Source organism: Neophocaena asiaeorientalis, unplaced genomic scaffold (assembly GCF_003031525.2).
Source record: "Neophocaena asiaeorientalis asiaeorientalis breed wild unplaced genomic scaffold, Neophocaena_asiaeorientalis_V1.1 scaffold606, whole genome shotgun sequence".
NCBI lineage: Eukaryota > Metazoa > Chordata > Mammalia > Artiodactyla > Phocoenidae > Neophocaena > Neophocaena asiaeorientalis.
Genome location: NW_020173687.1, coordinates 11,198,209 through 11,209,159, shown reverse-complemented (window position 1 = coordinate 11,209,159; position 10,951 = coordinate 11,198,209). Strand labels below are relative to the sequence as shown.

General features: G+C 56.8%; 1 protein-coding gene across 1 annotated transcript in view; it reads right to left on the bottom strand.

The window, feature by feature from the left end:
* Nucleotides 1-10,581, bottom strand: part of PEDS1 (plasmanylethanolamine desaturase 1) — a 22,359-nt gene extending 11,778 nt beyond the window's left edge. The window contains exons 1-2 of the mRNA XM_024750266.1: nucleotides 10,340-10,581; nucleotides 4,207-4,326 (exon numbers count right to left, since the gene is read on the bottom strand). Coding sequence (XP_024606034.1) covers nucleotides 4,207-4,326; nucleotides 10,340-10,463 — 244 coding nt within the window. The 5' untranslated portion in view covers nucleotides 10,464-10,581. The remainder of the gene's footprint in view (nucleotides 1-4,206; nucleotides 4,327-10,339) is intronic.
* Between the last annotated feature and the right edge of the window lie 370 nt (nucleotides 10,582-10,951).

Here is a 10,951-nt window from a genome sequence, read left to right as displayed (position 1 = left end):
TGGGCGGTGGCTGTTTCTGGAGGAGCAACTCCAGGCCTTCAGGCCTGCTGCCCAAGTCCTCTTTAATAGGGGTAGAGGTGGCGGAGGCGGGCACACAGAAGCTTCTTTGTCCCAATGCTGGTGTCAGCGCCTGGTGGCTGGCTCACTCTGGGGGCAGCTTGGGCCTAGTTACCACCCTGCCGGACACTGGGACAGCATAGGAGATGATGACTCACTCCAGGCTACCCTGACTCACCAGGTGACCTTGAGACAGTCCCTGGGCCCCTTGGGGCCTCCATCTCCCCACAGGTCACCTGGCTAGGACTTCTTCGCGCCCTGCCCACCTCAAGGCCTGGTGTGGAGGCTGAGGGGCTGAGACAGAGGCAGACACTGCTGAAGGCTGGTCCCTACAGTCCTGGGGCCAAAGCCTGTCTTTACCACCTTTCAGCTCGGATCCGTGGAGACTTCGCACCTGACCTACAAGGCTGGCCATGACCTGGGGCCCTGCGAGTGCTGACCTTTGCATTCACTGTGCCCCCTGCCTGGAACCCCTGCCCCCCCCCACCCCCACCCATTTGTCTGCCAGAAACTCCCACTCACTCCTTTAGGCACTGGCTCAGAGCCCTCACACTTTCCCTCCAGTTTCCCCAAGTGCGGCAAATAGCTCGGGGCTCCCGGGGCCACTCATGTATTACTCATTCACACCGTCCTTGTCAAGGTCACTAATGACCTCCACGGGGCCAAATCCGGTGGTCCCCTCGCTGCCCCATCTTGCTGCTCTGCTCAGCTGGCTGCTCCCAGTTGATCCCCGAGTCTTCTGGAAACACATTCTCCTCTCGGCCTGTGCAAGCCTGCCCAGTTCCCCTTTCTCCCCCTTGGCTGGCTCCTCCTCCTCTCCCCGTCCCAAGCACGGGAGGCCTCGGGGGGCCTCTCCTGTGCTCGCACACAGTCCCTCCGCCCCAGCCCGGGGCCCTCTGCCAGCATCTGGGCTTCAAACACCATCTCTACTCTCAGGACACCCAGATTTCCGGATTTCCAATTTCCTGCTCGACACCTTCCCTTGGCCCTCAGGCAGGCATCCCAAGCATCTGCCCTCACGCGGGTCCTCTAACCTCCTCCCGGTCCCTTCTTCCACAGTTCAGGCCACTGACCCCTCCCCCCTCCCCTCCACAGCCAACCTGACAGCACATTCTGGTGCTCATCTTTCACAGCTCACCCAGAATCTGACGACTTTTCACCACCTCCACTGCCCTGCAGGGTTCTGGGCCACCACCTTCACCTCCTCTCTGGCCCTCCCTGCCCCCATCCGTCCTCCCTGCAGCATGAGGTGATGTCAGCTCCCTGTGGGAAAATCGCCAGTGGCTTCTCACGGCCTGTAGAATAAAACCCCCAATCCAGACCATGGCCTTCAAGGCCCTACATGACCTGCCCCCACTGCCCCCAGCTGTCCCTCAGCTGCCACCAACTACTTTTCCTTTGGTCAGTTTTCTCAGGCCACACGGGCCTCCTCTCTATCCTCCAAATGCTCAGGGCTCACCCCAGCCTCAAGGCCTTTGCAGCACTTGCTGTTCCCTCTGCCTGGGACACCCCAGGGACAACTGTTTGCCTCCCCTCCCTCACCTCCTTCAGGTCTCTGTGCAAATGTCACTTTTCCAGAGAGCCTTCCCTGACCTCTTACCTCTCCTCTTCGCCGCCAGCTCCCCTATCTTGACTCTGCTACCCAGGATTGTGTCACCTGTCTGTATTTATTAACTGGGCACCTTTTCAGGGCTTCTGGCTCCCTTGGTTTCTGGGGCCTGCCAGGGGCACCAGAACCTCTTGGGAGACAGCAGCAGGTGGGCTGTGTAGGCTGGCACGGTGCCCTTACTTCTGGCATGTCAACACACAAATCAGGGCAGCTACTTAAATCCATTAGGAACTGTGCAAACACTACTATCAGGGGATTGTCTGCCCTTATCAGCCCAGAGGCAAAGGTGCTGGGTGGAAGGGCTGCTATCACAGGCAGGAGCGAAGTCTCTTGGGTCTGGTCCCAACCGACCAGGGAGGCAGCGACCTGCCTGGGATGCCCACCCTCCCGGTTCACACAACGTACACCTGGGGCTCTGGTGCTACTGATCCTCTGCCCAGACTGGGCCCACTGCCTAGAACACCCTTTCCTCCTAGTGCCAACTGGAGGCTGCGTAGTCCCCGGCCAGGTCTGGATATGAAATCCCAGACTCTGCTGCTGCCCAGGTTAGGGTCGATGGGCAAGTCACCTGGCCTCTCACAGCACAGGGATCAGACCCTCCTCACTCAGTTGCTGCCAAGAGTTAAAAGAGCCCAGCGTGGGTCTTGCACACAGTAGGCTTGGGAAATATCCACTGTTAAACTGACCGTCGAGGCAGAAGGTCTGAGCCCTGGGGAGTGAATGTTGGGTGGTGTCCCCTCCTCACCTCTACTCAGTTGCTGCCCTCTCAGCAGTTATGCACACCTGCATTTTGCCCTCACAAAGGCCCTAGGAGGCAGGGGCTGTGAGCAGTCTCACTTTCCAGATGTGGAAGACAAGGCTCAGAGGTGCACTGACACTTGCCCAAGGCCACACAGCCAGGAAGTGGCAGAGCTGGGACTTGAACCCAGGACTGTAGGGGCCTGCTTGTGACCACCCCCAGATGGGGCGTCGGGGCTCACACTGTCTACATCCCTGCCCTTGAATGTGCTGCTCCAAGGCAGAGAGGCTGGAGGTGCAGGTCCTTCTCACCCCTGGGCAGAGGGGACATGTCTGGCTCCTGTGGGCGGGGCCCAGGCTCCCTGGCACTAGATGGCTTAACCTCCTTCCCCTTCAGCTGGTCCGCCCCCGGCACACGCTTATCCCCACCCCAGACCCAGATGGCTCAATTAGCTGGCCTGAGCGCTACTGGCTTAGGCGACCAGAATGCTTTTAATGCGACTGTGGAAGCTGAACACTGGGGGCTGGCTAGGCGGACCAAGGGCACAGCCGCTGCCCTGTCAGCCTGGGAGCCCGGGGTGGGGGAAGGGATGAACACCTGAATTAGAGGGAAGAGGGGAGGGGCGGTGTGCGGAGAGGAAGGAACTGAGTCACTCCAGGACCTGGGAGTGGAGACAGTGAATTAAGAACTATGTCGTACTCTCTGTTTTGAGGTGTGACTCTGGCCGGTCCCTTCTCTGAGGTTCGGTCTCCTCGTCTGGAAAATGATGGCAACTGCGGCCTCCACCGCCCCAGTCTGTGGATGGGTGAGGACTGACCGATGGAAAACACTCAACAGGCCCTAATACACTGCAGCTCATTCATTCACTGATTCGATAAATATTTACCGAGCACCTACTGTGTGAGGCTTTGTGCTTGGGGCTGGGGACACAGCAGCAGACAAAAATCCCTACTCTCAGGGAGCTGATATTTGAGTGGGGGAGACAGGTAACAAACAAAGAAACAGACTGTATAACAGAGTGGGGTGAGGGATGGTGTATGGCAGGGCTGCTATTGCTGAGGGAGAGCCTCCCCGAGGAGGTGACCTAGACGAGGCAGGGAACCACGCAGGTACCTGCTGGAAGAGAGTTCCAGGCACAGGAACAGCATGCGCAAAGGCCCTGAGCTAGCGGTGTGCCTGACAGCACCTGGTGGAGGCACAGCGAGAGGCCACTGTGGCGGCAGCAGGGTGACCCAGAGGAGAGGAAGGAAATGATGTGAGGCGGGGCTGGGGCCAGGCCGTGCTGAGGAGTTGGTGTTTTATTCTAAGTATACAGGGGACAACAGGCCAGTGGCGTGACCTCACGGAGGATCCAATGGGATTCTCCCAGCTGCCTGTGGAGAATGGACAGTGCGGGGCAGAGGTGGAGGCGGGGAGACCAGGGAGGAGGCTTCCACCATAGTCCAGGCTGGAGGGTGGTGCTGGACCAGGGAGGGGATGTAGAGGTGGACAGTAATGGATGCTGGATGCATCTTGAAAGGACAGCCAAGAGCATTTGCTGATGCTCTGGAGTGGAATGTGAGAGAAAGGAACTGAGGATGACACCCAGGTTTTTGGAAGTGACAGGAAGGACACAGGTGCCACCGACTGAGATGGGAGCCAGGGTTCCCACAACCTGTACCCCATTCGTGTGCACACAAGCACACACACACACACACACACACACACACACGTGTAAGTCGCCATCAGAGTGGCGCAGACACTAGGTAGGTCCCTGACCCCTGGGGAAACCGAGGCAGGCAGCAGGGCTGCGGGCACTCACCGACTCCCAGCATTACGAGAGGTGTGTGCTCCCAGTGAGCCAGCAGCAGGAGGTGGACCGTGTTGTGGGCGATGAGGCTGAAGCACAGCACCACACAGCACCACTCCTGGAAGCGCTTGCCTGCAGGGAGAGGAGGCGAGAGGTGAGTGCAGGGCGGGTGGCAAAGGCTGAGGGATCAAGGATCAAAGCCAGGCAGAGCTGGGCCCACGGGGGCTCTTCGACTGTGTTCTGAGTCTGCAGTGCTGACTACAGGCTGAACGCAGGGATTGCCTGCCCATTTCACAGATGATGTCACCGAGGCCTGGAGAAGGGGAGGGGCCTGCTGAAGGTCAGACACTCAGGGCTGGGTGTGTTAAACCAAGCGCTTCTGGTGGGGCCCTTCTGAGTGCAGGCCCCCTGTGCACAGGTCTGATGCCCATGAAGCTGGCCTTGCACATGCTGATTCTTTGGCAGACAGGACCAGACTACTGGTCTCTTGGGCCCCTTTGGGCTCTCTCTGGAGACATGTGAAGGAATTTTAATGAGCTTCTTTTTTTAACTGTCATCATCCCATCACCTGTCCCCTTTTGTAGGTAATTATTTGGAGGCAGAGGCTACAGACAGCTTTTAATCATGGAGGTTCAGACCCCGCCCAACCTCCATCAAGCAGGGCTCCAGGCAATGAGTCAGGAATTCAGGAGAAATAAGGCCTTGGTTATCCCCTCTAGGGCTCCAGCCACAGGGAGAAGAGGCAGTGCCGATGAAGGGTCTCAAACTCCAGGGGCCAGGCAGGTGATTTGAAGGAGTGAGGTGGGCTGGGTGGGGACAGTGGAACACCACAGCACATGTGCCCTTTCTAAAGCAGTAGCCACTAACTGGCTGACTATTGCCAAGGGGGAGTGTGGGCCCAGGGAGGCCAGACCTTCTAATTCTCAAGAGAAGCCAGCAATCAGGATGTGGGTGTGAGATCGTCTCTTTAAATCTTGGCCCCTGTTTTAATAGCACGTGAGCTCAGACGAGCTGATCCACTCACTGCAGCTTTGTTGCAGGTATAGAAATTTTGAAAATAACCTTTGTGTCCATTGCCGGGGGACTCAGACAAATTAATTTGGTTTATGGCATCTCTGTAGCTAGGAAAAAAGCCTGGGTGACTGTTAATGTGTGGCTATGGAGGGACATCCAGGACAAACTGGTAAGTGCAAACAGCAAAGTGCTAAACAGCCATTTATGTGAAAAAAGGGAAAAAAACCTATACGGTCGAGACTTTTTCACGTACTCCCTTTTGAACTTAAAATTTGTGAATGCAGGACTTCCCTGGTGGCGCGGTGGTTAAGAATCCACCTGCCTGCATGCAGGGGACACAGGTTCGATCCCTGGTCCAGGAAGATCCCACATGCCACGGAGCAACTAAGCCCGTGAGCCATAACTGCTGAGCCTGTGTGCCACGACTACTAAAGCCTGCGTGCCTAGAGCCCGTGCTCTGCAGCAAGAGAATCCACCGCAATGAAAAGCCCATGCACCGCAATGAAGACTAGCCCTCGCTCGCCGCAACTAGAGAAAGCCCGCGTGCAGCAACGAAGACCCAACGCAGCCAAAAATAAATAAATAAAACAAATACACTAATAAAAACAAAAAAGAGAAGCCACAGCAATGAGTAGCCCGCGAACCCCAATGAAGAGTAGCCCCCGCTCGCCGCAACTAGAGAAAGCCCGCGTGCAGCAACGAAGACTCAACATAGCCAAAAATAAATAAATAAATAAGTAAATAAAAGACTATTAAAGCAAAAGGAAATAAAAAGATCACGTGGGTGATATAACGTGTGACAGGGCCCCTGGGAATACTGTTTTCTCAGGCAGCTGGTCCCAAGGACAAATCTGCTCTTACATATCTCTACCTGTAACCTCCACCTCCAGGAAGCCATCCATGATGCCTCCTTTAACCCCCAGGCTGGGGAGCGGGCCAGGCTTGTGTGTGGAGGGCTGGGAGGGCTGGGAGGTGCAGGGCAGGCCATCTCTGCTTGCCTGGGGACAGGCCACAGCCAAAGGCTTGGTATCAGGCCCGACTCTTCTGGTTTCAGTCAGACAAGCCCTGGAACCTGCACTTCTGATGGTCCTTGGCCACCACTAGGAGACACTCGGCCTCAGGGAGGTGGGGGGACAGGAGGTAGAGAGACCAGAGAGACACAGAGGAAGAGAGAGAGAGATGGGAGAGAACAGGAATCAGAGACACAGAAAGATGAGAAACAGCGGGGTGGTGGTGGTGGGAGGAATTGGGAGATTGGGATTGACATATATACACTAATATGTATAAAATAGATCACTAAAAAGAACCTGCTGTATAAAAAATAAATAAAGAAAATAAAAATTAAAAAAAAATCGATGAGAAACAGAGAGAAGAGGAAGACAGAGACAGGGAGTGATTATAAGGTGACAAAGAGAACATGAGTATGGCCAGAGAGAAGGAGAGACAAAGAAATGGAAAATGAACAAGACTGACTGAGGGAGACAGAGGGAAAGCTGGGCCAGGAGCATGACAGGGACCAGGCCCGGCCAGGGAAGGGGCCTCAGGGAGGCCTGTCTTGGGGGACAGAATCCAGGCTCAGCTCTGGGACTATAGGCCAGGACCCCCACCCAGCACTCCTGACACCCTCCACCTTCCCCCCACCACACGCTAAGAGTCCCTGTGTCCCACAGGGCAGGGGCATCCGTAGTTAGCCAGGGTGGGTGAACAGGGGCTCTTGGTGACCCCCCAAGATCCACCCCTGGAGCCTAGGTACCTGAGAAGTGGGACCCACATAGCCAGAGGTCAGTTGGCACCTGCCGGGAAGCTGGACACCTGCCTTGCCTCCAGGCTTGCCTGTGAGACTGGGGTAGACCTGCCAAGTCCACCCACCCTTCACAAACATCGGCACCTGGCAGAGGGTGGGGTGGTGCTGCAAACCCCTAACCTGGACCCTCTGTGGCTCCCTGGACCTGGGGGAGTGCTTGGGTCAGACACTCCTTGGCCAGACACTCAGGGTCCATGGGATCAGGCTGAGGCTGCCCTGATCAGACAACTCACAGCTCTCGGCCGACGCTAGGTCCACTGTCTCTGCCGCCAGCCCTGCACACGTGCTGCTCTGCTGACCTGGAACACTGGTGCCCCTGCTGCACACGCACTTGGGCTGGCTCACTTCCACAGCAAAGATTTGGAACACAGAACCTAGAACGCCCCGACCAGTGTTCTCATTCTGGTCCTGCTAACTGTCTGTGTGACTGTGGGCAGGTCACCACTCTTTGCTAAGCCCCAGGGAAAGTCTTAAAGATGGACAGGGTGCAGGCACTTCAGGCAAGCCAAACAGATGCCGCCCCTGGCCTTGCTGACCTTCCCCTCTGGTGGGGGCAGACACAAGCCTAATCCCAGGCACGACAAACGTTAGGAAGAACACATGTCGGGGGTGGGCTACGAGGAGGCTACAGGGGTCTCGGTTTCCTCCCCTGTAAAATGGAGTTAATACCAGGATGCCCCTGAGACAACTGTAGTGAGGATGAAATGAGAGCACATAAGGGAAGTGCCCAGCACATAGTCAGTGCTCAATAAATGTCAACTCTGTTAACTGCCGTATTATTGCTGCCAGTTGTCATGGTGCCAACCCATCACTGGCCCCAGGAATCTCAAGAATTCAGTCCTGGAACCCAGAAACATTCCCTACTCTCCCCCAGCTCACTCTGTTCCAGCCCACAGGCCTCTTTGGTGTCCTGCAAATACTTCAGGCTTGCTCCCACCGTAGGGCCTTTGCACTTGCTGTGTCCCTGGTCTGGACCAATCCTTCCTCAAATATCTTCAGGAGTCCCTCCCTTCTGGTCGCTGTTCAATTGTCACCTGCTCAGTGAGGCCTTAACTGCCCCCTCTCTAAAATGTGTCCCCAACATTTCACTTCTCCCTTTTCTGCTGTATGTCTGTTCCACAGCACTTGCCACCACTGGGCAAGTAAGATATTTCCCGTATTTACTGGGTTTACTAAAAAGGCCAGCTCCATTTTTCCTGTTTCATTCATCGCTTTGCCCCCAAATCCTAGAACAGGGCATGGGATGAGGGTGTTCAATATGTATTCAGCCTGGCCCCTTATTTTATAGGTCAGGCCCAGAGACTGAGGTTCTTCCTCAAGGCCAAGGGACACAGACGGGCAGAGGGAGGTCTATGGAATTTGGAGAAACTAGTCTCTTCCTCCTTCACTCCCCCTCTCCAGGCACTCCCCCTGCCCTGCCCCAACTCTAGGGTAAGAGGAGATAAGGCCTCTGATTGCAGGCTTGGGGCACCAGGAGACTGTCTGCAGCCTTAAATCCCTGCAGTGGCTGCTCTTCAGAGAGTGAGGGGCACTTGGGGATACCAGAATTGGGCAAAGATGCAATCATGGTGGAATGAGAAGATGGCAGTCCATTGAGGAAGCTCAGAATGCCCAGGTTATGATTTGGTTGAAGGTGGGTAGGGTTCACTTGAGTGGGCATAGCTGGACACCAAAGGAGGCAGGCTTTGAATCCTTACCCTTGATTCCCAGGTGGTAAGTCTGAGAAGCAGAGAGGTGAGAGAGCTTACCCCAAGACTCACAGGGAGGGTCAGACTATTGGATTAATAATAGGGATTGCCTACTGTATCACAGGCACTGCACCAAGGTAGACGATCTCATTTCCTCCTCCCAGCGACACTAAGGAACTGATAAACTTTATCTTGTACCCATTTTAGAGGTGAGGAAACTGAGGCTCAGAAAGGGAAAGTGCCTTGGCCCAGGTTACACAGCTAAGAAGAATAGTCAGGATGCCAAGTCCAGCCTGCCCCAGGGAGCACAGGAGGTTTTAAGTCCACAAGCTGGGTGTTGGGGGAACAGGCTGAAGAAACCATGGTATCCTGGGCCAGGTGCCCAAGTCAGGTATGAAAAAAGTCACACCCAGAACATGGAATTGCAAGTCCAGAAAGGCCTCTGGTGATCTAGGACTCAACAAGAAAGCAAATGGCCCAAGGTCACACAGATAGTTATGGCAGAGATGGTATGCAAACCCAGGCCAGTTAGGGAAAAAAGCCAAAGGTGGTAGTGGACCCATGCCCACCCCAGGCAAAGGCTGTGCATGGTGGTTGCCCCCTAGCAAAAGGAAAGATGTCAGAATGTTTGACAAACAAAGCTTGATGTGATGGCAACACCCAGGCAGAGGGGCCTCCCAGTCACTTGACTCTGGAGTTCTCAAAGGCACTTCCTTTAACCCCTGGGGACACTTTGCCCTGCTGGGGTCTGGCAATGAGATTCTTGAGGCTCAAGTGGAAGTCAGAGAAGGGGGTGGAGGCTGGTGCTTGCTGGAAAAGAAATGGTAGGCCCAGCAGGAAGAAATCAGAGACCTTGTCCTGGGGCAGAACCAGAGCAAGGGTCTCTGAGTTGTGGTCCAGTCTGGGGACCCCCAAGTCCCAATGGAGGGGGCTAATATATCTACATGGGGGAAGGAAATGGCTGGAATTGGGGCTTGTATATGAGAGGAGCTTAAACTGGAAGATTTGCAGTGCCCTCACCACCGGGGATTCCAAAATATAGGATGAGAGTTAATGCAGTGGGGGAATGGTGGTCTGTAGACTGAAACTATAAATCTAAGATGGGGCTTTGGAGGAAGTGCCTCTGGGGCACTCTAGCTGGGGGCCCCTGAGTTGGGGTTCCCAGAGCAGGGGGCCTGACATGCCCAGATCTGAGGTCACTACCTCTGGGTTCTGGCTGGGGTGCAGATGGGGCCCTAGAGTGCGAATTTTGGATCTGGGGAACCCGGGATAGGGTGTGACTTTTAGGGGTCAGTGCATGTGGCTGAGGGACTGCCTTCGGCTTGGACAGGGTCCTGGGGTGGGGGGTCCCTAAGGCTAGGGGCGCTCTTTGCAGCCGCAGGTACCCCGAGCTAGGATCCGGACCTGGCTGTGTGATGTGAGCTGTCTAGAAAGCCCCGGGGCTGGGATTCTGCCTTGGGCTTGGAAGGGGCGCTGGGGTGGGGTCCCCGGACTTAGGGGAGCTATTTGCAAGTTAGAAGCCGCAGATGGAGTTCTGCATCGGGGCCGGAGGCTGGGGCTCCGATATTGGGGACCCGGGGTTGCTGTCCGCGGCCCAGGCTGATGACTGCAGGCCCGGAGGGGAGCCCGGAGGTCCTACCTGGTGAGTAGAGCGCGGCCAGCTCGCGGGCCCCGGCATGCTGCGCGCCCCAGCGCCGGCTATACGCCGCCTCGTCCTCGTCGACCTCCGGCTGCTGGCCCGGCCCGTCTTCGGCGCCCGCCATAGCCACTCGCCCGGCCAGCCCGGTGCGCTCTGCTGGCGGCGGCGGCGACGGCGGCAGCTGTGGGTCCGCGGAACCGCGGCGATATCACGCCGCCCAATGACCGCCCAGTCCAGGCGCGGCTGCGGCGGCGGCGGGGGCCTCGCCCGGCCGCGCGTCACAGCCAATCGGGGCCCGCGCCGGGGCCACGTCAGCCAATCAGCGACCTCCGAGCCGCAACCAACCGCGGCGCGCGGGGGTCAGGTCCGCAGCTGGCGCAGCTGGGTGCGGAAGTTGTGGGGTGGTGGCGCCTCAGTGCCAGTCACGCTACGCCTCCGCCTCCGGCCTGGTCGTCAGCCGCACGGAAACTCGGGCAGCGTCGTTGCCCACCTCGGGCTCGGTTTACTCACCGGTGCAAAGGGCCGAGGTCTTGCGCCAGCGGACCCAGAAGCGGGCGTCTCTTCAGCACGCACAGCCAAGCGCCTATTGTGTGCAAGGAACTCGAGTGGAGG